At 40.5% G+C, this 26,613-nt stretch overlaps 1 protein-coding gene across 1 annotated transcript in view; it reads left to right on the plus strand.

The window, feature by feature from the left end:
* The window catches only part of GLP1R (glucagon like peptide 1 receptor), a 79,665-nt gene that overhangs the window by 48,554 nt on the left and 4,498 nt on the right, over positions 1-26,613 (plus strand). Inside the window, exons 4-12 of the mRNA XM_041404393.1 lie at positions 1,569-1,678; positions 4,184-4,290; positions 7,679-7,832; positions 9,229-9,388; positions 17,814-17,874; positions 21,908-21,977; positions 22,681-22,769; positions 25,303-25,441; positions 26,288-26,329. Of these exons, the coding sequence (XP_041260327.1) occupies positions 1,569-1,678; positions 4,184-4,290; positions 7,679-7,832; positions 9,229-9,388; positions 17,814-17,874; positions 21,908-21,977; positions 22,681-22,769; positions 25,303-25,441; positions 26,288-26,329 (932 nt within the window). The remainder of the gene's footprint in view (positions 1-1,568; positions 1,679-4,183; positions 4,291-7,678; positions 7,833-9,228; positions 9,389-17,813; positions 17,875-21,907; positions 21,978-22,680; positions 22,770-25,302; positions 25,442-26,287; positions 26,330-26,613) is intronic.

The following is a 26,613-nucleotide window of genomic DNA, read 5'->3' on the forward strand; positions in this document are numbered from 1 at the left end:
CTGTGAATGTGTGTGTTGCAGGTGCTGTACCTAATCTGTTCTGTTTTCACAAGAACAGTTACCCTTAATAGTAAGAAAAAAGCTCCACAAGCATAGCTTAATTTTTATATCACCTTTATATTGCCTCTTACTGGTATATTCAGTATGGCAGTTACAAAACCAAATAGACTGTGCCTACCACAACCATTTTCAGCTACCATTTAGAGTACCCATTACAAATGGTTTATTAGAATATTAATGTCTATATTTTTTAAACATTTATTACATATAGTACCTGCCAGTTGTCTGCTGCTGATAATTATCAAACAGATTACCAGTTGTCAGCTAACATGCAAATAACCTCCTGGGTTGTTAGAATTTCAAATAAGTTTTAAAATTTCCGCATTGAACGGAAATGCCAAATTCTAATGATTCTAGTTTGCAGTATTGAGGGAGCTGACAAAAAAATGAGGTTGCAACAGGCAAGGCTGGGTTTGAGCAAAAGATGTAATTGGAATTATTACATCAAATGTAGGACTGAATCCTCCCAACTCATCTTCTTATACCCCAGAATATTGTAAGTGCATTTTTCTAAACATTTTTCTGGGTAGAGGCTAACCCTGGTTGAGGGATTGACCCAGCATTGCTTTTTGAGGGGTAGCTTTGCTATACCAAATAGGTCCGTTTACTGGGTCAAAAATGTGATTGGTGAGAAACTTTATTTGCAAAGCAGCTCATAGAAGAACACTTCCAGTTGCTTGTGTGTACAGCTGTCTAAGTTGTTAGATTTCCCCAGTACTCCAGACACTAGAGAGGGAGTCTCTTTTTGTGTACTATGATTGAGTGCTGCTTCCCTTTGCAGTTTCTCTTTTGGTGCTTCTGTCTGACATAATTTTATTGGGAGCCATTTCCATGTACTTGCTTTTACAAGATCAAGCAGCTTACTGCTTGAGAAAGGTGTTTAATTTATTGCTAATTTTGTTATTCAAAGAGGTAGACAGAGGGAATGGAAGGAGTACATAGGTAGTTCAGGAAAAGATTTATGGCTACATTTTATAGCACAGATGTTTGTATAAGCACTTACATTTTGGGAAGCTTGTGTTAGCATACCTGTTCTGAGGTTTCTCTGGTTCTGCATGCTTTCAGAAAAGAAAAAGCACATTTAATCTTTGTGAACCTTCTTTTCCGTGTAGAATTTGTAGCTGAAGCTTAACACTCCTAGTATTTGTATGTTTCAAAATCTAATATTTTAGTGAGCTGGAATTTATGTATGTTGTAAAATCCACACAAAGATGGCAGCAATTTTTTCAGTCTCTTGTTATTGTGGAATGGTCGGCAACTGTCCTGGAACATGTCCTGGTGCCATCTGATACCTTGGCAGCTGCTCCGGGGCCCTGAGGACAAGCAGCTGAGTGTCAGGGGCAGGCAGGGAGCGGGTGCAGCACTTCCCTGCCATGCTGCAGCTTCCCCCTCTAGCCAGGAGAGTGGTGGCTGAGGAAGGAGGGTTGCATGGAGATGCTTTGTGAGCCTTGCCCCTCGGCTGTAGGCTCTCTTCCCACTGACCCTGTGGCTCACTTTGCTCCTGGCAGTGCTGCATGGGCAGGTGTACCGCTTCTGCACCTCGGAGGGGACCTGGCTGCTGAAGGAGAATTCAACCCTGCCCTGGAGGAACCTGTCTGAGTGTGAGCCCTCTGACCAGGTAAGAGTTTCTCCCATTTTCCCCGCTTCCTGCTGCTGCTGTTTAGGACAAAGCAGAAGAGAGGAAAAAAATAGTTGTTGATGGCCGCGCGTTTTTCTCCTGTCAGAGTAATTTTGACTGACTCACCTCAGTGAGCCTAATGCTGAGGGACAGCAGGTCTCTCCCCTTCAACAAGGAGAACATGAAGGGTAGATGAGAGTGCTTCTAAATGTGCGTGAGAGCCAAGAGAAGTGACTCAGGTCATCCCAGCTGTGGTGCAAGTTGAACAAAGAGCTCAACTGCAGGAGCGACCTACTGTTATTCCTTTGCCTTTTTTCCATTGTCACGTCATTGCAATAGTGACCATTTGTTCTGCCTGTCTTGTTAGCAGCGATTAAGGTGATTAAGATGAACTGAAGGATATTTGCTTTTTCACCTTTGGGCATGGGGCAATACCTGCCTTTTTTTTGTTTAAGGTTTTTTTTGTCTTTATACCTTCATTTTCTGTGGGCGATGGAATTAGGCTTGTCAGTGTTATTTTCTTGCCCTCGTGCTTTTTACTCTGCAGGGAGCTGAGATGCCTGGCACTAAATGAAGGAGAGCACAGGGATTTTCAGAGGATTTTTGACAGCCATTGGCGTCAGCCAGTGCACTGTGTGCGTTCCCATGACACGTGATACCACTACTACTGTGAACCTCCCAGGGTGATGCTTTTCCTCACAGAAATTGAGTGCACTCTTTATCCCAGAGTACCGGGAGCCAGTGCGTTACCTAGTCAAAAACAGTTCAAGTTTATGAAAGTCCAAGAGCTGCAGGATCTATGCCTTCTATGGTTTCCATTGCTCAGTGCCTCATTCTTCAAAAGGAAGACCAGGCAGAGATGGGAAAAGAGAGAGTTTCTGTTCTCCAAATATGTGAATTTTAACCTTTTCCTTTGACTTGCAGCCTTACTCCTTGTCCCTTTTGTGTTCTGTGCTATTCCAGCACAGAACACACTGTTTTAATGCTATGTACAAGCCTGGTTGTTTGACTTCTCCTTGTTGGCCATTATGATTTCTTCCAGAGCTGTGTTGGGACATGCCAGTGAGTGAGATACCTAATGGTGACACTTGTTCGTTTGGCACCTCCTCCAATTTTTCATGAACTGATCTGGATTTTCTGAAACCCTTTGTAGGTGGTGTCACTCCCTGAAATGTGAACAGCCATGTTTGGTTTTCCAGCTAATGTATATAGAGCCCCATAGTAACTGTGGTTTATGCATCTGGCGTGTGGGAACAAGTTGTTTCTATGAGTTTGTCACGTATTATATTACAAATGTAACTAAAGCAAATTCCAAAGTGTTAGTGAATATTTATAAATTTAGGTGTGTGATGTCATTTTCATCTGTGTACGTGTTTTACATTGTTGGGTTTCAGTTGTTTGCTTAAGCTTTGATACTGAAGAGATTTTCCTTTTCATAGGGCAGCTTTCATGCATTCCCTTTAAAGCATTAAGCTAGCAAATCTGAGGTACAGCCTTAAATCCTCCTAGCTGTGCAAAATGCATCTGAATAACTGTACCTAATTTATGAAGTACAAGGAATGTATTCCTTTGTACAGCACAGGTCTCAGGAGTCAATTGCAGAGTTAGCAGCTTCAAGAAGGGAAATAAAACCCCTGAGTCTATTTAGACAAAGATAAGTGCTTAGAGATGAACTAGGACAATGAATATGAATGTGTCTCGGAGGCTGAGCAATAAGACTGTGTTAAAATGCAGAGCTGCCTGTACCTTTTCAAGTAATTCTCTTCTCTATAAGGATTTTGGCCAGAATTTTCAAGCAAGGGTCTCAATAATCATGTTTTCATTGAATCTGAAGAGAGCCCCCACTGCTCTGGTCTGCAGCAGGTTGCTCCCTCTCAAACTCTGTGATAACACCCAGGACATGAGGTGCTGTGGTTTGTTACCGGGAGGTTGCACAATTGAGGCAGAACACAGATTATTTGTAGGCAGAAAAGGATTTAGCTATGTGAATGCAAGGCATGCTTTGCCTCCAAATCATCAAACAGGACCTGGCTTGTTGCACTTCGAAGTGTAGATGAGGACCCCCTCATTATCACAGTAAGGATACTTGCTTGAAGTGCTCAAATCTGAAAAGGTTAGGTCTTCCATTTTTACTGCAGGTCTGAGTTGTGTCTCTGCTTCCTGCCATCAGTTTTAAGACTTGCTTGTGTGGTAATTTGTGTCTCTCCAATTTTATTATGAAATAATATCACATTATCTATTTTTCTAGCCAGGCTGCAAAACCCAACTATTTCAGCAAATACCTGGGAGCAGCTGAGGAATTAAGATTAAATTTTTATTTCTTTAAAGCATATGGAAAGTGGAAGACTGATTTGACTCATGCATTTAAACTTGAAAGTAGGAGAATGATTTCTGCTTATCATTAAGAAAGCTAGAAGTAGCTGGGAGAAAAGAACTGAAGGCCATGAGCTCTCTCTTTTCCCCCTCCACTTTTGTGTTTTTCTTTTCTTCTTTATATGCTCTCAGGATGCGCCAGAAGAACAGCTCCTGAATTTGTCCATCATATACACCATTGGATATGCTCTTTCCTTCTCTGCCCTTGTAATAGCAACTGCCATTCTTCTTGGATTCAGGTAACTGGCGAAGCTTTGAAGAGAGTGGACTAAAGGTTTTATGTTTTTCTATATGACAGTATCAGACTTTGACAGAAACATTTGATTATTTTTTTCCCTCCTTCCATCACCTCATTATTTCTCTATCTTTTGTCACTTCTGTGTTCCTTCTTAAAATAATTCCTTCTAAAAATGCAAGTAAAATTGCCAAATTTTTGCAGTTATCCATATGAACATGTAGAAAAAGTACTTTTTATCAATTGGAATATTTTGTTAGGCAAGTTTTTATTTAAATGAAATTTCCATTGGAAGAAGTGGTAAAAGAGAGAGATGCAAGCATTCCTTCATGGTCTCACCTTGCAGATGAGGCACAAGTATGAGATGGGCAAGGACATTTAGGAGAAAAATTTTCATCTTGCTTTGCTTGGAATTACCCAGAGCATAAATCTCAGTCTGTCCTATATCCCAGCCTTCACATGCAAGATGTGCAGAAATGGATTTTTGACAAAATTAATAATTTCGGAGAACTTTCAGAAATTCTTATTTCTTTCACAATATGGAAGAGAGTCTAATTTGAAACTTGAAAAATTTGTGAAATAAATTGCTGACAGCTGGCCATAGTGACATACTGAGTTCATTCGAGTTTGCACCTACAAATTCAACAGAGCTTATAAAAATTTAGACACTCTTGGTTGCCCATGCCAGAGATACAGTATGTGTGTTTGGTTAAAAAATAAATAAAAGACAAAAACCCCCACCAGACCAAAACACAACTTTGGATTCTAATAGGGATCTTTTTTTTTTTCCACCTCTGTAAATGCAAGGGATGTTTTGATTCCAGCTAGACTTTCCTTCAATTTGGGGGTGCTGAGTTGGAGACTTAGAAAACACAAAGATGAGATCCTGTTCTGTTGTGGGAAGGAAGTCCCTCTGCCATGAAGCTGATCCCTACAGCCAAGTCCCATCCCTCTTATGTCCTGATGAGGCTGCTTCCTAAAAAAGTATAATGTTCCATGTCCTGGTACTCTTATTTGAAGCCAAGTCAGGAGCCTTCAGTGATCCTCTGATCCTTGAGAAACTTCCTTCCCTGACTGAAGAATTACCATCGCCAGTTATTGGTAATTTCCTCTGGTGCCTGCACTACACTTCTAGCAAGGCAGTCCCTTTCCTTTCTTCCCTTATGTATTTAAAAAGGTCAGTCATGTATTTTAACTTCTGATTTCCAAAACTAAAGTGATGCAAGCCTTCTCACATCGTACCATACTTTTTTAGCACTATATTATCCCTTCTCCTTCCAGTGGAGAAGCATAGGTGGGCAATATCAAGGAAGTTTTAAAATGATTGCAGAAATCCAGAGACATGCTCACCCTCTGTGAATGCCATGTGATAATTATGATTTGTATGTGTTGTACCTGTGCAACTTTGGGACCTTTCTGAGGAAGCACCAGATGGTCTTGAAGTCTCCAAATGTCTCCCAGGATAACTCTTTCCTCCTCATTTCACCTATCAATGACACTTCTTGAGTAATCTTAGCAGCCCAAATGTAAAGATCACAGAGCACAACCATGTGCTTTTTGAAGGAAGGAAGAAAGGATGTTTTCTGGCAGGGAGCAAAGAGCAAGTTTATCACCAAGATCTGGTAGGGAGAGAGGGACTTTGGATGTCCCTCTCTCATTGGGGTGATGCTTTAGCATTTTTTTCTTCAACAATGAAGCAGGGGCTGGAGAACTGTACACAAGTGTGTGCTACTCATTTTGAAAGTAAGGCTTTCAAAAGGTTCTAGGGACATCAGAGGTACCTAGAGTCTTGTTAAAACTATGCAATTTTGTGTTCTCCTGTCTCAATTGTTTACCAGGAGACAACTTGGTCCTGGATCTTGTGAAATATGAGACCTACCCTATGTGAATTGCAGTTTCTGGATTCTGACTGGAATCTCTGCTTGTTTCCCCTGAGCTGCTCAGCCTCAACAAATGGGGATCAAAATCTAATTCAATGACATGCAAATACTGATGGGCCTCTTAGAGTTCTTAGACTACAGAACAACCTTTATATTTGTCTTTAAAGGTGATACAGCAGAGAAAGCAGTATCCCTCTAGAGTCCTTTTTTGGATGCTCCAAAAAAATGGAAGGAAGGTCTGCAATTTCAGTGGTGGAAGCTGAATTAGGCCCATAACTTCATGACTGAAACTATTTGAATAACTTGCATTGCCTGTAGCAAAAATATTCAGTAACTACTTGCAACCTATTTTCTTCAATTGCCTAATTAACATAACTTTTTCAATCAGATTGAAATGTATAGCAGTTCTGAAGGGTAGCAACAAATGAATTTTGAGTTTAAGGAACATAAATAATAATAATAGGTAAGTTTTGAAATAAACTGTGACTTAAAAGTCATACAAAAACTCTACCTGACCTATGACAAACAAGTTGTTCTTCAGTGCAAACCTCTAACTTGCAGACCAAGTCAGTTTTTGTACCAAAATTTATAGAGCTGTAAAAACCAGACATATGAAGTATAAGTTCACTGAAAGTTTTGCTGGAATAATTGCTGATTACCATATGTTACATCTGTCTTTTACCATCTTAAAAATCATACCTAATATAACTTCCTTTTTGGTGAAGCGTATACCCTTGCAGAGCTGGGAGAAAAATGTGAATAAGGCTGCTAAAATAGTGGCAGTACTCTGCAATTGGATGCCATTTACATGACTGCAGTTTCTTTTGCTATCCCTTAACATGCTTTTTGTTTGACAAGTAGCAATTTTATTGTCTTTGCAGCAGGCTACTGAAATTCAAGAGGATTTTTCCTTTGTTTTTTTGTTTTCAATTCTGAATGCAGAGGTGAAAAATCTGTTCCTTTTACTTCTACAGAAAGTATTTACAGTTCTCCCAGAAGGCAATTTGAATATAGATTTTTCTCTTGTTGTCAAAGGGTGATTTGCAGGTGGATGTTTTTTCATTGTGGGCTTGAGCACAGCCAGAAGCTGCACTGCACACCAGTCCTGAGCTTCGCCAAGGTAAACTTGTGCAGTGACATTGGGGTCAAATCAAAGCAATTAGCTTCAGCATTATGTGGAACTTGACTTTTTCAGTCCTTTCAGATAAGGCTTGTGAAAATTACTTTATTTTTACACTTTTTAAGCTTTTGAAATTTTTTTTTCTTAACGCACCTATCTTCTTCCTTTCCCCAAACACTGGCTCTAAGGGTTGAAGGTTTGAATGTGTTTCCCTTGATAGTATTTTCTTCCCAAAGACAGTTTGAAATCCCTACAGCCATTCTCAAGTTATGGGGTTTCCTCTGGTGCCTCCTGATTTCTTACAGGGCTCGTTGTTCCTTTTCTCAGTCCTGTGTCTGATGTTGCATCTTTTATGTAGGTAGTGGATCGTGACTGTATTTTTCTTTTTACAGACATCTGCATTGCACGAGGAATTACATTCACCTGAACCTCTTCACCTCTTTTATCCTCCGGGCTATATCTGTTTTCATTAAAGACTCAGTGGTGAAGTGGATGTACAGCACAGCCACACAAGAGTACCAGTGGGAAGGACTTATAGCCTTCCAGGTAAGGGCACACACTGTGGTCATTCCTAGGATACTGGAGTCATCACTGTGGTGTGTCTGCATGACATCAGGTAATTTAATTCTTTAGTTGATAGCATTACATGTTTCTCTACCTGTGGGAGTTTGCCCCCACAAACAGAGGAACAAGAAGCTGATCTTTTTGCATACATATATATATACATACACCAATGCCCATATCTTCTTTCTATGCTGCAGTTTCATTTCTTTCTAGCACTGACAAGAGGGCATTTGTTCTCCTTAGCCAGCATTTTTTGTGATAGAACTGTCCATCGGGTAAGTTGGTTGTCCACCAGCTAAGTTTGTTGTTCTTGGTCATCTCTTTATAATCTCTTGATGGGAGGAAAAAAAGGAAGCATCTGATTGAAATGCAAATTTGAAAGCATTTAGAAAAGCTTTGGATGAATAGGCTAATTAAATACTCTAACTTATGAACGAGGATATACAACTCTTTTGTAAATAATGATGAAAGTGTGCCCTTCCCCATTTGGATTTGGAATGCAAAATGTACTTGAAACCTCAAAGAAAGATAGCTTCATTATCTGTGTAGCTCTTGAGACTCTAAAACATGGGTACAGCATTTGCTGCTGCAGTACAGGGTTGGAGTGGTAAGGGGAAACTCTCCTGATACATCCTTAGTGCCCGTCCTTTTCTGACACTGCCTAAGGCAGAAGTGCTAAAACAACTTAATGAATCTCATGTGATGGTGGATTTTTTTTCTCATCTGCAATTTATCAGTTACCAGAAAATAACATCGGATCTTAAATGGTTTGGAAATGTTCATATTGGATTGTCAGTCATTTCCTCTTTCCAAAAAGCATGATTGTGCACACAGTTTACTCAATAGTGGTTTCATCAGGTCTGATGGATATATTAATTAGGTAATCAGGTTTCATATTATCTAAAGTCCTACTGATCATCTCTGTATTTTACCAGCTATGAGAGAATTTGCACTTAAATGGGGTGCACTGGGCAACATTGGTATTCCATGAAAATATCCTTTGCTTTGGCAAATAGTCAACCTTACGGCAACTGCAAAATAGAGTATTCAGGAAAGATTCACTGACTGTGGTTGATCTAGTACCTTTCACTTGTTCTTTTCATCTTTATTCATGCTTTTCAAAATAAAATTCATTGCTTATTGAGAAAATACAGAACACGTACCTTTTGTTTTAAGGAGTAATGTTGTTGCAAGCATCTCTCTGCTGTGCATAGTCCCTATTACTGGTTTCTGTCCATTCAGCAATAAAACATGATTAGTTTAGCAAGCTCTCTTTTTGAGGAGCAACAGTAGTAAAGAGAACCAGTCTTTTGAGTTAGTATCTTTTTATTCTCAGTCCCTGTTGGGCTACGCTGGGCTGTGCTTTTTTCCGTCACAGGAATCACTCAGCTGCCGTTTGGTCTTTGTGATGATGCAGTATTGTGTGGCTGCAAACTACTACTGGCTGCTGGTGGAAGGCATGTACCTGTACACACTGCTGGTACTTTCCGTCTTCTCTGAGCAGAGGATTTTCCGCCTCTATCTCTGCATTGGCTGGGGTGAGTTGATTTTTCCGTTTGTCCTCCTGTGGCTGCACTGGCAGAGGGTGTAACAGGAGAACTTGTGTGTCCCTCCTAATGCTGCCCAGTTCAAGTCCTGCTCTCTGCATTCCCTTTTTGTTCCCAATCCCTTACCTTGTTTGGGCTGGAGGATCAGCTGGTGGTCACAGCTTCTGGATAATCATGTCACAGAGGCTGTGGGACCACAGAGGCTGTTTCTGGACCACAGAAACTCACCAAACCAGTGGCAAACTACTTTTCCTTCAGGACATTAGCTTCCCAGGACAGATTATGTGTGGGTGGTTCCAGCTGGATGTGGACTTTTTTGGACTGTCCTGCTTCATCTTCTGAACGTTTCCCATTGCATTTAAAGACTGTGTGTGAACAGTCTTTAAAGAAAGGCTGTATGTGAACTGCTTGTGGTGTAAAATAGCAAAGATGCTTTGCATCTGGGTGAGGACAACAGTAGAGAAATGGTGACAGCATGGGAGGGGGTGATGCAAAGGGGCAGGGTGGTGTCAGGTGGGCTAAGTGGGCAGAGCAGGTCAGAGAGGGATTGTCTGGGGAAAAAAGGGTCGGGGGTGCATGTGCCATGGGCATGTGTGTGCTTGAAGTCAAGGGTTGTGATGCCTTGAAATCAGCTGATTAATGCTCACCTTCTTTAGAAAGGGTCACCTTCTGTAGAAAGGTAAAGCTTTGATTCTTTCACCATATAGTTCACCTGGAAATAAATTACAGTTTGGGATTAATCCTATTTTTAGAGTGATCTTGCATGTACTTTTATTGCATTCTCTCCCTCCCTCTTTTCTACCCTCCCCTTTTGGTGGAATCATGCCACTTTTGAAAAGATGAAAGTAAATCCAAGTAAATACTACAAGTGCTTTCACAGATGCTAGTTTGAACATTTCAATTGCTTTGACTCTCCTCCTCTCTCTATGGATTTCAATTGTGAATATTTTAGCAAATTAGTTCACTGGAAAAATGCATATAAATGGCATGTTATTGTGAATTACCCAATTCTACAATAACTTGATGTATAAGGAGAAAAGGTTTTCTGTCATTGATAGGAATAAATAAATGCAAATAATAGGAGTTTCCTGCAGGAGAGTTTTATTTGAAGTTCTCCATCTTCCATATTCTTTCATGTCAGGCATGCAGCAAAAGCAGCACCTTTTTGTTTAACATTTGAACTATATGTTTTAATTAGACCCTCAATTTAATTTAAACAAACGGGGGAGGGGGAGCTATCCTGAAGCACTGACTGAGGTCATGAAAGGAAATGGAAAAGAAATTAGAACAAAATTATATCTAGTCAAATCCTAAGGGGACTGTGTTGACTTAAAAGAAAGGGTTAGGCTGCTTTTGGTCTGAATCACTTCTATTTAGAGTTTGTCTCCTGCAAATGCAGAAGGCAGAAACAGATGATGTTATTTTGGTTTTGTTCTTTCTTTACAAAGGTGGTTTTGCTATTGTATATCGAATTTCTAGATGAGTTTGTGGAAATGAGCAGCAATGCAAGAACTTGGCACTAGATGCATGGGTTTCATCCAAGCTTTGTAGAAAAGCTCTGTCCATGCCATTCAGTTGTTATCTTCAGTCGTTATCTTCAGTTTCTTGCTCTTCCATATGTGTCTGCGTGTGCAAACCTTGCCAGTGATTCTCCACCTCCAAATGCAGAAGCATCTGCTATTTCAGTGCTCCCAGTTTAGTTATACCAGATAACAATTTCATCTCTAACCATGGAAAGATACCAAAATTTTCCCCATTCTTTCTGCTTCTTCATTGTTGATTCCATTTTTTGCTGCTCAAAAAAAGTCACTCACTGGGTGACTTTCTGCTCTATGCAACGCTCAGAAGATTTTTCTTTAACTTGAGTTTTGAGCTGCATGATACCTCAGTGTAATGCTGAGGCTTCAGAGAAGAGACAGTAGGTTCCTGTTTGAACTGTTGTGCTGCTCTTTGAAATAATCAACTGCAAAAATAAAGCTGGAACAAAAAATAAATATTTATTTGCCAGAGCTAATTTGATACTCTGACCCTTTGTTCCATTAATGAATTGTCCTCTTACAGGATAGCTTTTTAACTTCTTCATTCCTTATCATTTGATTAATATTTGTGTATGAAAATTTCATGTTTGTATTGCTCAAAACATAGTCACTTCATGTTGTTATTTCTTAACAATTGTAACTGAAGATGGTGATCACTCTCAGACATGCTGGAGTCTGCTCTCCTGGAGCCCAGGGTACTGAGCTTGATGTACACCCTCCTCACTTCCCTAAGGTCCTTGAATTCCACCATTTCATGGTCATTGCAGCCAAGGCTGCCCTTGAGCTTCACGTTCCCCACTAGCTCCTCCTTGTTGCTGAGAGCAAGGTCCAGCATGGTACCTCTCCTCATTGGCTCCTCTGTCACTTGGAGAAGGAATTTATCAGCGTGATCCGGGAAACTCCTGGATTGCTTATACTCTGCTGTGCTATCCCTCCAGTAGTTGAAGTCCCCCACAAACCAGGGTTTGTGACTGCAAGGCTGCTCCTGTCTGTTTACAGAAGGGCTTCCTGGCCAGACAGCCTACAGCATGCTCCCCTGCAATGTCACTTGTCCCTGTCCTCCCTTGAACCTCACCCATAAGCTCCTCACCAGCTCCTCACCTGTCCCCAGGTGGAACTCCATGCACTCTAGGTGCCATTGATGTGGTGACATCCCCTCCTGCTCTCTCCTGCCTGGCCTTCCTGAAGAGCCTGTGGCATTCTGTTCCAAGACTCCAGTGAGGAGCCATCCCAGCATGTCTCTGTGATGCCAGTGAGATCATAGCCCTGCAGGTACTGGCACTGGCATCCTGTTGGTGGGAGTGGGATGGATTAAGGATCCCATTCCCCAGTAACTTCAGTTTAAAGCCTCTTCCCAGGCTTGGCAAGCCTATTACTAAAGATTTTCCTTCCCTTCTCTGTCAGATTCAGCCCTTAGCAGACCAGTTGTTCCAAGATATTCCAATTTTTGTAATATGATAATACCAGGTCAGTTCTAAAGTCAGTTATTAGACAGTAGTGCATTTATTATCAGTTCAAATGACTAATTATTCTTTGCTGTTAAAGTATTTATAAAGGGAAAAGTCTGTCTTGCATCGCTGTACTTCAAAAACATAGAAAAGTCATAAAACCTTGATAGACCTATGAAAACTAATGTAGTTTCAGAAACTGGGAGTCATTTATACTAACATCATGTATACTGACAGAATTTTATAAACCTTCCCTATTACTTGTGAGGTAACTGTATTCCTAATGGCCACTTCATTGCTGAGGTTTCATGTCTAGGGTTGTATGAGGTTTCATACTAGGCTTTGAGATGGCAGTGTTAAATTTTTCTTTTTTCATTTAATGTGGAATATGTCTTGCTTATGACTTCTATTTCTTTGTCAAAGCAGACTTCCATACATTTATGTCAACCTGAAGTTCCACATATCTTACTGCAAAAGCAATTGTATAGTCTATTTTCAATGCTGATGGAGAAAAAGAAGTTAGAAACACTTTGCAGTATCAAAACCCCAAAATTTTTATAGGCCAAGGGAAGAGCAGGTAGGTGAGAGGTTTCCTTCACTCTGGGGGTCAGCAGAACAGCAGCTACAGCAGCTGTTGATTCACATAGTCATTTGCACTTGCAGAAAAGAAAACCTGTTGCTATGCTCTGCTGGTACCTGGTGCTTCCTTGAGAAATTCTTTCCCATGGATCTCACTTTCTAGAGAGAAGAAAAAACATTTACAAGAAAGAGGTGGAAAAAAAACCCCAACCTAACTACAGAGATCAAGATCATTACTTTTTTTTGTTTTGTTTGTTTCTCAGTATGTGCAGACTGGTCTGAATCAGGACACCAACCCAGTGTTCATCAGGTCTGAGCCCAAGGCAGGAGTTGCTGAGCCTGACACTGACTTTCAGCTGTCAGTACTGTACTGAGTAGTCTCTGGAGAAGAACAGTTTATACTGTAAAGCTGCTGTATCACCAGTTTTAGTGGAAAAGGGACCTGTTCACATTTAAGAGCAAAGAAGAGGGAAGAATGGAAAACAACAGAAACATCCCACTGTGACTCTGAGTGACATCCAGACAGGAGACCATTTTCAGCACTAAAGGCCAAGAAGAAAATGTTAATAAACAGCTAAATATTCTCTGATCTTCTATGGTAATTTTACATCCAGTTGCACTTGCAGCAGCAAAATCACCATAAAAAATAAATAATCTGCTTCCTTCCAAGCCTTGGCAATCCAAACTTGCTCTAAGGAAGAATACTTTGAGGAATGAAGCTATTAAAAGCAGGAAGCCTGGCTGGGGCATCAAAATCTACATCCCAATTGCAAGGAATATATGACTGGAACAGAGCCAGTAAGATACCTTCCTTCAGAAGCCCAGTATGAACTCACTGTAGCAACAGGATGCATTAATTGCACTGAACACTTCTTTTCTATTTTCAAATGAAAACTCTGCTTCAGTTAGGGATGTAAAAATAGATTTTGTGTCCAGACTTATCTTGGTAAGAAATGCATGGAATTCCTCTTCACTCTCTGTTTTCTAAATTAAACTTTTTTCTGTTTTTCCTTTTTTAGGAAGAAAAAAAAATAATCTTCTCAGGTCATCAGTGCTTTTACTCTTTTTACATGTAGTCATATTTGTTTATAATATCTTTCAGTTCCTCATGGCATCATTCTTGCATTCCTTCATCAATCGGTTGATCAAATCAGAGCATCTTGGATGCTTTCTGAGAGAAAGAATAATGGACTTGTTCTGACAGCAGTAGTGTCCTTCTGGTTTATGTGCCTGATTTTCTCAGAGGTTGAACTTGTCACACATGGAAACAAGGGATGTCAGGTTATGGCTAAAATAGTGAAAACAGCCCTACAATGCTGTATCAAGAGTATGTCCATCTTTAAGGGTTTCGACAGGATGGCAGTGCTCTGGTCCTTCAGAGACAAATCTACTTCAGGAAGAATCTCTAATCAGCACGTGAGGATGAGGGGAGCCTCCTTGCTCCTCATATGTCTTTTCTGAAATTGCCTCCATGTAAAGTGAGGTACAACACAAAGCTACAAATACGGTGTGTGTAAGAATGGAAACTTGCTTGCACGTGGAGGTAAGGGAGAGATGATGGCATGGAATAGCACCACCTGGTGACACCTCTCTTGGTAAAATATCTCAGACCTGTTAAATGAATAGTCTGATTTTTGCGTGCTGTCGTCAGGACATGGAGGCTTCCATTAGCAGCTGCAGGAATTTATTTCCCCTCTCATTAAGGATAGTGGAGCATTCTAAAAATGTCAACCTGTGCAGATTTTTCTCAACATTTTCTTCTCTTACCTACTCCTTCCTTTTGACATTCTGAAAAATGACTGCTTGTCCAACTTTTTTGTTGTTGTCGTTGTTTTTCTTACTATGGCAGGCACCTGTCCTGGTGTAGAATATATAAGCTAGAATGGAACTAAGTAGGTTGTGCTGCTTATTTATGCAGTGGGATGTTGAGATGATGATTTGGCAGTTGCATTACTTTCTCATCATCCATAATATATATTATTATTGCAGCCTATAATTCAGATGCCCAGTCACTTGAAGTTGAACTTTATTAGCTGAGCTGTCAGCAGGCTTATTTTCTAGCAGACTTGACAGATTTCATAATCACAATGTAATGTTCAAAGATTTTGGGTCAGCTATCAACCTGCAAGAATTAAGGTCGCAGAGTTTATCATGATCAGGCTGTTGCAGTTTCTGGCATCTTCAGCAGTGATGCAGTATGGAAGAAAAAGTAGACATTACCATGTCCAGAATTTGGAGACTTTTCTCTGGTCAGTTAATCTCAGAAAAGATCCATCTCAGAGCTTTCTGTATGACAAAAAAGCAAAACCAGGAAGAGTTTAGCCAACACCTTAAATAAATGCCTACTGAAAATGAATGCAGTTTTTTTCTTGGGTATCTGATATACTGTGAATAGCAGCAGCAGGAGAAAGAAGTGTGAGACTGAAACTCAAATGCCTCAAGTGTTATGTTGAAGCCCAGGGGTGGAATACACCACTGATGCTGTTAATGTAACATAGTCATCTGTGGTGTTTATTCAGTGAGTTGTATTTGGTTTACTTCCAATGCGTGCTCAAACCAGACAGAATTCTCTTGACTGTAACCAGAATAATATATGTTTTTTTGCCAGTTAATGCAGGCTAACTAGAGTCTCAGTGATCCTTGCAAACTGCAGCTATTGCAGAGATGCTTCAGATTTGCTCTTTTGCTGTGATGGAATGACTCCTACAGGCTTGAAGTGAATTAGGGAATATTCTTGGGACAGTCCCCTCTTTAGATCTTCACTAGGGCTTTGGAAAACTGCATGTGTTCCCATCTGCTGAGACTGTGTCCATGACAGTTTCCAGAGCAATCCATTTCTCAGGACAAGGCTTTGTGAATTTGGTAGATGTCAGGTACTATCCATGCAGTAAGGTTTTAAAATCAGTGCAAATTCATGTGTGCACTGGTAAGTCTTGGTGTCTCAGACTAAAATGTGCATTGCCAGCATGGAAAATAGTGTGACTGACGGTGCTGCAATACCAAGACACCAGTGGTGTGCATCACAAGTGGGAGTGGGCAGAGAATGTTGAACAAGTTGCTTTATACTTGCTGCCTATTAATTTGTATAATATTTGCATAGCTGATGCAATTCTGTTATATCAGCCTCCCTCTAGTTAGGCTCTTTTGAAATACAGTATTAATAATAGCTTCTCAATGCAAATGTCAAGTGATTTGATTAAACATGGAGAGATTTCTGATGTATCCAGAAGACTGAGATACCCATCATTATTGTTATCACTTGATGTGTCAAATTATATATCCGCTTTGTGTCTCAGTGTTTGAGTCTTATCCTGTTGTTTTCATACTAAGATGTCTTAATGCCCAGCAAAGTCAAGAAAGGAGTCATTCAAACTATAATTTGTTTCTGCGAATCAAAGTCTCATTTGGTTTGGAAGTGATGTGCAGTGAGCCTGTTTTTAATTTCTTTATACGACTATCAAGGCACCATAGAGTTGTTTTCGGTAACTTTGCTCCCAAAGTACTGTGTATTCTCAATATCAAGTAAATCCATGGAACACAGTAGCTAGTTGCCCAGATAATCTCTACTCAATTCATTATCTTTGCTATTATTCTAATTATTGGTATTTTTCTCTATGCTGCTCTTTGAGCTCTCTCTTTTTGTTTCTTTAAATAACTGATTAAGGAGAATATTATTATTCTGTGTCTGTGGTATTTAGCTGTTCTGATAGCAGAGAAATTCTACAGTACAACAAAAGTGAAGGTTTTTTACTGATAATACCCAATAAATATATTGCTTGAGGTATTCAGACTGTGGGGGATGACCAATTTTCCTATGACTTCTGCTGCCACGAACTGTGGATTTGCCCCGTGCAGAACTTACTGCTGCAGCCTGATGTTCTTATGGTACCTGACATTACTGGTTCTTAAGAATAAAGTAACAAAGTGTGCTAAATGCTGCTCTTTCTATACAATGCACATGCAGCATCAGACATTGTGCAAGGAGGAGTTAGACCATCTTGGTCTATCCTGAAGCAGAAATTCCTCATCCTGCCTTTTGAGTCACAACCTGCTTTCTTTCCTTGTGTGCATTTTTATCATTCTCTGTATTAAGTATTGGTTGGTAGGTGCACTTTGAAATTATTTTTAATGACCTAGGCTCTTCATAAATGAAATAAGTTAATTAGAGAGCCTTTGATAGTGTAAAGCAGGTAATGAGTGCCAGCCTCCTTGGCTTGTCTCTGCCCTTTCCATCCCAGATGAGCTGATGAGGTGTACCCATGCGCTGTCTGGTGAGTGCAGGGCCAAGCCTTTTCTCACTGCCAGCTTCCTCTGCTGTCTTTGCTGCAGCCACTCAAATCCACACCAGTACCACAGCAGAACTGGGACTTCTCTGTGGGGAGGACACTTGCTGGGTGTGCCCGCCCTCCCTCTGCCATGGGGGGCATGTGGGGCTGGGCGTGCTCCAGCCTCGACACCGGTGGGCAGCCTGAACTTGGTCCTGCTTGAATACAGTCACCCACAAGCACAAATTTAGACACAAAGGTTTTGGTCAAAGCACACTGCACCCTTCTCTAGCATGAGTACAGAGGCTAGTAGAGCTTCCAAAAATTTAATTCCCTTGGCTTGTTTTTGAAAATGTCCACTGAAGAAGTGGTGAATGCCTGTTATGGGACATCTATGTTGTTCATTTTTTGTGCCTGTTGAGAGCTAGGTGGGAGCCCACTGTTCATGGCAATCTGTATTGGATAGGAGCTGCAACCCTGACACCAGTTAATTATGTTGCTCATCATTATGGGGGGAGGCAGAGGGAATTGTCCTTCTCTCTGCTTTTCCCAGTCTCAATGTCAGCCTTGTCTCCTCTCTTTTCAGGTGTACCAATGCTGTTTGTTATCCTCTGGGGAACTGTCAAGTACCTTTATGAAGATGAGGGGTTGGTTTAGTTCTGATTTTTATGGCTATCTCATTTGTGCTGTATGTGTGCACCAGCAGGTCACTGTTTGCTTTCTGTTCAGCGTGGTTTGCTTTGGCAATGTGCTGAAACCTCACATAATTGCTTCTGTTTTGTCTGAAGGTCTTGCATAACATTTCCGAAAGGAGAATATGCTTTTTTCTGATCAGAATTTTCTGCATGTCTGAATAAATCTATTCTTTTTCAGGTCAAGGAAAGGTATGTTTTGTTTTTCTGTACTTACAGTATCAACAATAGCAGTTGTCCTACCCAACCAGGACCACTCCTGATGCTGTGCCTTTGGCAGTAGCCTTTACAGTTGTTTTGGAAGAAGACAGCAACCTCCCACAGTATTCTGCCTGCAATTTGTAGAGATTAGCCTATGCCTAGCAGCAGAGAAGTGATTGCCTTTTCTTGTTTAAGCTCCCATTATTTAGGTTTTCCTAAAATAAAGGCACATTCTCTGTCTGCTTATGTTAGTCTTGCTGAAGTCAACTATGGCACGCGCAAGACTGCTGTAAAACACAAAATACTTTTTGTGCATTTTTACCATGATGGCTGTTCTGGAAAAAAATATCTTTGTATATGCTTTATAAATAGCTATTTTACAAATAGCACTTAGCTTGTTGGTGTTTTGTTTGTTTGTTTTAAGGGAGGAAAGTGGCTTCTTCTTTTTAGAGATAGTAGCTGCCTAGAAATGTTTGGGTAGTTTTCTTTGTGAAAAGAAATAAATCTATGCGCTTTCATTTTTATTTTAATTTTTTTTTTATTTAATGGGTTTTCCTCTTACTTAGTTTCCAAACTACTCAGCCAACCCTTTTGTAGAGGATCCTTTTTTTTTTTTTTTTTTTTTTTTTTTTTTTTTTTTTTGTTTGTTTGTTTGTTTTTTGTGTTCCTCATTGCACTGAACCAGTTCCGTCAAATCTGCCTTTTCTGGCTTAAGCAATGTTAGGATTTTTTTACTTTCCTTTTCAATGTTGACGTGATGATATTCTGTAGCAAGATTGTGGCTGCACTGATGTACTGCAGGTTTTGTTGAAATTATCAGAATAGGTGTGGAGACCGTGCAGCCTCTGAACAGGTGATTTTCCATGGGCATGTCTTCCCATTGATGTAGAAAATGTATTCAAAGTGCTCATGCTGAGCCTCCCACATTATGTGGTGCTCAGAGCTGATTTATATTTTCTATTAAGGAAAACTGTCACTCACTGCCTTCAGCAGAGCTTAAAAGGGGTAATTTTGCACATTATTGAATTTTCTAAATCTTGTCTAAATATTTGTAAAATACAGCAATAAATAACTATGTGCAGCAGCTGCTCTGAAAGGCAAGATTTCTGTGCCTTAGGCAGGCATTTGCTGGAGTAGCCAGGGATATCTTTCATGCTGTTTGCCATAGCTCTGTCACCATGCAGCGGGCTGTAAATTTCATTTGTGATTTAACTACTTCCCTGGCTATGAAGAATAACTGGAAATAAACGTGGTCAGGGCTAGGAATCTGAGGCAATGCTGTGAATGTATCCATTTGAGTAAAGGACTGAATCCTTCAAGACTTGGTTGGTTGCACACTGGCTTCTTCTTTCTTTACATGTGCAAGTATAAACTCCTTTAGAACACAATTAGTGTTTTAAAAAGTGAGCTATTCAAAAATATTTTGTCTAGATTACAAATACAGTTAAGGGCAAGCTGTTGTTCTTAGTTATTAGACTGTGCCTAAAAAGCTGATACTTACACAGTTTTGCTTCTGTCTGCAGTTAAGTACGGGAGCAAAACAGTCAGCCTTCAATCATTTTTTTTTTCCATTCACCTTTAGCAATTCAAGGTAAAAATTCAGTGTTTTCACTTCTAGAAGGAGAATACTGGATTGGTAAGCAAAGGCAGAAACATCCCACTAGCATTTTTTTCGCTGGACAAATTCTCCATTCATGGGTCTGAGGCTATTAGTTGCCAAGCATCTTCTGAGAGGTGTTGAGCAAACTGTAGGGATAGATCCCATGCACATTAGATATTGGTGTATTTATCAATGTGGCAATCACAGAAGGCACAGATGGGCAAAAAATCATGTAGAGATCTACCATTTTTATTTTCTAGATGTTTTAATAGCCATGACACCTTAATTGACCTGTAATGGTTTTTTTATTGCACATACTTGTATAAATTTAAAGGTAGCTAAAATTGGTGTGCACCACAGGAAGCAAATTAACTCAGAAATGTAGCAGAGTTAATGTAAAGAATTGTTTTTCATCCTCTGTTATTATAAACAATTTTTTTTTAATTACCTCTGCATCTACTGGAGCTAGTGAGAAAATTAGAACTCCACTTCCAGCTATGCCTGTTATCTCATCAGTCTTGAGGTGTTCAAATAAAATTAATTTCAAAGGCTCTATGAAGCTGACTCCCACTCACGTGTACCAATTAAGAAGTTCTGTAAGTGAGATTCTGGCTCAGGTACACTGACTGCATACAGTCTGCACACCTTTTTTGTCCAATACCCAAAATGCAATTGAATTGGAAGCTGTAGAGATGCTGGTGGCAATAATATGCTTTTTGTCCACATTAAACTGAAATTGAAGGAAAAACAGTATCCCGAGTCCTTTTCAGACTTGCAGTCCCTGCAAGGAAATGTGGAATTGCCACAGCCAAGCTGCTGTGCTTTCCTCCCTAGTAAGTGCGCTGTGTGCTTGTAGCATGGATCCCTCCCAGGTGCTGCATGGTTTGCTCTTTTCTCTTAGACTGTCCCACTACAAGGCTGAGGAGGGTTTCAGCTCCACCAGAGCTGAACTTTCTTAGGTCTGTTGAAAAGCCTTAGGGAAAATTGTGCATATGTGTGTTTTGGAGATAAAGAGAAACCTTTTTTGGGAACGAATCTATGTTTTATGTAATGCTGTTTCCTAGTTTGTTTCCCAGCCTGTGTAGCTCAGAAACCTGCTGGCTTTACTGGTGTCTTTTGCTTCTGAGTAATGCTGAGCAGGAGGCTAACGAAGTTATTTCACAGAAATATTAAGAATGCTGTCACTGCAGCAACAAGCAAAGCGGCACATGAGCACTGCCCTAACACCTGGGCCAGCCTACACAGACATGGCCCATCAAGCAGTGGTGGTGGCTGGCTGTGGCCAGAGGAAAGGAACTAGATGTACAAACCCTCAGTTTAAGGTCGCTTCAGACCAGTGATCCCAAACTGTGGCTGCCATGACTTTTCTTGTCATTTTTCACTCATATTGCTCAAAGTGACAGGAGTTTTGAAAGCTAAAATGAGACTCATGCAGTAAATGAAATATTATACTGCTGCTGCATGCTACTTACTTGGCAGAGGGCTCAGGTCAGCAAAAGTTAGGAATTGTTGCTTCCACTTTTGATTTTACTTGTTTATAATTTTTAAAACTCCCAGTGGGCCTGAAACCTTGTACAAATGCACCGAAGGAGCTGGAGTTTGTAGCTGCAATTGCTTTCCCATGGCTGAAATTAGTAACTCCTTTTTTGAAAATAAGGACAGATAAAATAGATGACTAATCTCAATATTGTTATGACAATAATGATGGTAAGTAATGGGATAAAAACTAACAAGCAATTAAATAAGATGATCTGACATTGGAGACTGAAGAATAATAAAAAATAGTGCAGGATGAGGAAGCTAAGAATGACAGCAGAAAGATCAGACTCAAATAGTTTTCCCCCCCTTCTTCTTTCAAACAAATGACAAATTTGACCTTGATTTTAATGGAGTAAATCTTCACAATTAATGGATGATAATTCATAGCAAATTGTGGAGGAGAGCTAGCCATTAGTGGGCAAGAAAGGCTGGTGAGTAGTATCCAGTTGGATTATGATAGCTGTAATAGTACAAAGCATTCAGTGTTTCTCAGAAGCAGCTGCATCTGTTTCCATGTCAGCATGATGTGCTTTCCTGGTATCTAGTCCTTAATATTGTTTTCCATCTGCATTGCTGGAACAGAATGAAAAGCAAGAGATTTTAGTAATGTACTGAAACTTTTCCATCTCCTTTTTGTCCTCCTATTAGTTGCTGGACCAGAAACTACAACATGAATTACTGGCTGATCATCAGACTGCCCATTCTCATTGCTATCGGGGTGAGTCTGAGATGGGTGTTGTGAGATGGCAGATTTCCCTGAGAACAGCACAATATGGTACAAAGATGCACATGTGGCCACTGTGCATGTCCAAAGGCTAATAACCTTTGAGGCTATTGACATTTTCATTCAGAAATGTGATTTTATTAAGCCAAGTTGGTTTCTGTCACTGAAACTCCAGACTAGCATTTTGTTTCTTTAATTTGGCCACAAGCTGTTGTGTTGTAGTGGCAGGACATGATAACAGAACAGCATGCTGCAGCAGTCCCATTAACTCCCCTGTGAGCAGGAGGTATGGAAGGTAGTTCAGGGAGACCAGAGATACTATTTCACATACTGGGCTATAAAAGAGCTGCAAAATGTGTGGCATTGTGTAGAAATGCTCTGCAGGTACAATACTGCAACACTGTGTCAGACTCACCTCCAGACAAGGCAAATGGGCCAACCCACACCTTTACTGTGTCTCGCTCCCCAGAGAGTAACTGGGGTCCCCTGCTTTGTGTAATGAAGTGCCTGTGTTTTCAAGGGTGGCTTGGTGCATTCACAGTTAGACCACAATTCCTTAGGAAGGAGTTGAACTCTGTGTCAAATTCTGCAGCTGCTTCATAGCAGGATGCACACATGCATACACAAACCAGCCTTTTGAGTACTTATGCATATGGGTTTATTGATGGTGATACAAATTCTTCTTTCATTTCTCCAGGTGAATTTCCTCATCTTCATCAGAGTTATATGTATCATCATCTCCAAACTGCAGGCTAATTTGATGTGCAAAACTGACATAAAATGCAGGTATGTCTAAGGTGGTCTGATGCTTTTCGTGCTCATCAGAATAGAAGCAGACAAGGACATATGTGAAAGGAGTGGGTTGACAAAGGTGGTTAAAGACCACAGCCCTTGAGTAAGGGTACAGAACAGGTATGGTGTCACACATTGGTGTAACTGCTTGGACAGTCAGTCCACAGAAAAGTCTCAGGGAAACCAGGGCAGGTATTTCACCTGTGCTATAAACAGAAGGCTAGATGACTGTTGCTCTACAGTCTCCTATTAGACTGGATGAATATTAAGTAAGCATTTATTTTTAAAATACCTGCAGCACATGCAAGTACTGAATGTTAAGATTCCTTGAAATCACCCAGAGGAGGGCAGCAAAGCTGGTGTAAGGGCCGGAAGGAATGTCCTGTGAGGAGTGACTGAGGACTTCTGACTTACCTAGTTGGAAGCAAAGGGCTCTGAGGGATGACCTCGTTCCCTTCTACAGCCCTCTGAGGAGTCGAAGTAGAGAGGGAGGTGCTGGGCTCTCTTCTCCAGGGTATGCACTGATAGGAGGTGTGGGAATGGTTCACAGCTGCACCAAGAGAGGTTCAGAGTTGACATGAGGAAACATTTCTTTACTGAGAGTATGGTCAAACCCTGGAACAGGGTTCCTAGAGAGGTGGTCAATGCCCCAAGCCTGTCAGTGCTTAAGAGGCATTTGGACAGTGCCCTTAAGAACTTGCTTTAAGTTCTGAACAGGTGGTTGTCATAGGTTCCTCCCAGCTGAAATATCCTATCTTATTCTAATTTGAACATAAAAATATGAGTTGACAGAAATAAAAGCTTTCACTTCAAGTAAGACAAAATGGGATAATTTTGAGTTTTGCTCCTTGTTCTTCTTGCCACTTGTTATTGGGAAAACTTTCAATCTTGAATGCATGAGATGTTTCAAGAGAAATGTTGAGGCTACCACAGATACATTCAGTTTTGCTTTGTAGTCAGTCTGTCCCTGTCTGTATTCTCCCTGTTACTTAATCCCCTTGCTAAGATTCATGGTTGCATCCTTCATTTCTCCATCTTGACTTTTGTATTGCAGTCTGAAAAACAATGTAAGAATAACAAGTTAGCTCTTGAAGTGTGGAGCTACATGCTGTGGTAGCTGGACTGCTGCTGTCACTGGACTTAGCTATTTTACATTGGGTATTTCAATACAGCAGTCTTCTAAACAGCATATATTTTGGTGATTTCTTATCAGTGTAGAGTTGCCATGTATGTTACCTACCTTCTTTTCCTCACATGAAATTTTGGAAATTCTATTGTCTTGAGAGTTCAAAGGAAGGATGGGGACTTGTCTGAGCTGGAGGCTTTGATTCCAAGCCCACTTGTACAGAAAATGGAGTATTTTCAGAGGGTCACAGTGAAAGAACAAGGCCAAAGGTCACAAGTGATAGCAAGAGAAATTCACCTTGCATGTCAGGTGAAAGAAATTCACAGTGGTCTGATGCTGAAAAAGAGGCCCAGAGGAGCTTTGGAGGACCTTAGAGATACTCAAAACTTGGCTGGACACAGCCTTGAGTAACCTGCTGTGGAGTTGGGCTAGAGACTTCCAGAGGTGTCTTCCAGCCTGAATGGTTACATGATTCAGAATAATAGCCAATAGCCCTCAGGCACACAACAGCTACAAAGGTCTGACAGCCCTGCTAACTGAGTGATTTCGCATCTACTGACTTGTCTCAAGACAGGTTGTTGTGAGATGTTGGTGAGTTTTGTGGCCCAGGAAGCTCCCACAAGATCCCTAGGCATCTTTCTACTATCCTGTTGGGTGGCTGGCATGTATGTCCATCAAAAGAGAGTTAAGGATCATTCTTGTGAATTTTTTCCAGTGGTTATGTATCTTGAACTCTCTCACAGGTGAAGAATCATTTCTTTCAGATTAGTTTGTCTTTCAGCCTTTGCTAGCTGTGTCTTTGAACTTGCCATCACTCATTTTAAGACAGTTTGATTGCTTTGACAAAGTGTTCTGCGGTTACAGATTGTTACAATGTTTAGAAGATTTAACACACCACAGAGGTGGGAAGGAATACCAAGTACTCCTCCCTTTGCCAAGATATTTTTAAAATATTCCAGTTATTCATAGACTATGTGTTTTATGTCATGAAGAAGGTAGGTAGGTTTTGGTTGTCTTTCCCAATTATAGGTGGAGAAAAGAATACAGAGGAGAGACACCACAGGTACAAGAAAGCACATGGCTTCTTACTGCGTTTGGAAGATTTTCCAGGTGAAATACAGCCGGTAGTTGGATACAGAGCTTTGCTGTCACCAATAAATGGTCTGCAGTGAAGTGGTAGGGGAGGTTAGAACTTGTAGAATCTTACTCAGGTTATTTTGAGGAGGTTTTAATCCTGCAGCCTCTGGAAGAGGACCTGCATCACAAAGTGGTGCAGTGACTTAAGAAAGTTGAAACTGTGTCCGAAACAGAATGCAGAAAGGGTGACTCCCAGTGATCATTTGGGTCAACAATGGTCTATTCAGTGGCACTGATGGATTTTTAATTTCTTTGTGAACTTAGGTTGGCCAAGTCCACGCTGACTCTGATCCCACTGCTGGGGACCCATGAGGTCATTTTTGCCTTTATTACTGACGAGCATGCCAGAGGGATGCTGCGCTTTGTGAAGCTTTTTACTGAGCTCTCCTTTGCTTCGTTCCAGGTAGCACTCACAGTGTGCCCATGGGCATAAGATATTTTTTAACTGCTATTTGAGGACCTGCTTTCTCTTTCATTTATTGCATGCTTACGTTTGTTATATTTCTCAGTTTAACACTGGATGTTATAGGATTATGACAATGGAAAGGAAAGTGTAAGGACTAATTTTTAACAACCAACTTTACTACAATAAGCTGGTATTCCTGTCCACATATTAATATTTACTTCCTATGGTTCACCTCAGGGCAATAACAAAATTGTCTGTGATTTCCTGTAATTGTACAGTGGCATTGCTGAAAGCACATTTTGTGTTTGTGCTTTCTCCAGTGTTTCTGATACTCCTTGGAAAATCTCTCCTGGGAGAGGTAGTTGTCTCCAGCTATAACTGCATGTGACAAGGGCATAGGCTTTTTGTGATTTGTATTTAATTGTTGCCTTAGGTAAGGCCATTTCAAATTAGTATCCTTGTGCAAGGAAATAATTATTCTATTTCCCTGCACACTCAGTCATTCCCTGTTTATCATACACAGAGCTGTATTTAAGGCCATTGTGAATTACTCACGAAGTGTTTAAGACTTGAAACGTTTGCTTTGTAAGGAAGAAGGGGAAAGAAATCACTACACAAAAATAACAGATGAAGAAAACAACTCCTTTTTCCTAAGATCGTGTGCTTTGAGACATAGTTTGATCAAACCTCTGATCTGCCGTCAGAGTTGACAGGGACCAAGGATTTTCCACTTTTCAGTCTTTATCAGAGACATGTCAGTGTGGAACCTCTAGCCCTTTACAGCTGAGTTTGGCAAAGTGAGGAAACTGCTCTGCTCACTATTCTGGTTTTTATTGATTTCAGGGGCTGATGGTTGCAATTCTTTACTGTTTCATCAATAATGAGGTAAGAGAGATACTATTTTCTTCCAATTTGCCTTATCAGCATACACTACAGGAAAAGGAAATTGAAAATGGTCTTGAACTGCTAAATTGTCCTTGTTCAGGACTTTTTTTTTTTTTTTACAGAACCTTCCCTGCACAGCTCTGTGGGATAACTCATCAGACAAATGTGTTTGGAAGGAATTCAGGCAGTATAATTTACAGTCACTATTTGTAGACATGGAATGTCACAAACAGTCTTTTTTACAGTTGTGTAGTTTGCACTGGTGGATTCTTTAATTAAGAATT

Source organism: Onychostruthus taczanowskii, unplaced genomic scaffold, assembly GCF_017590055.1.
Source record: "Onychostruthus taczanowskii isolate IOZ18803 unplaced genomic scaffold, ASM1759005v1 scaffold21, whole genome shotgun sequence".
Lineage (NCBI taxonomy): Eukaryota > Metazoa > Chordata > Aves > Passeriformes > Passeridae > Onychostruthus > Onychostruthus taczanowskii.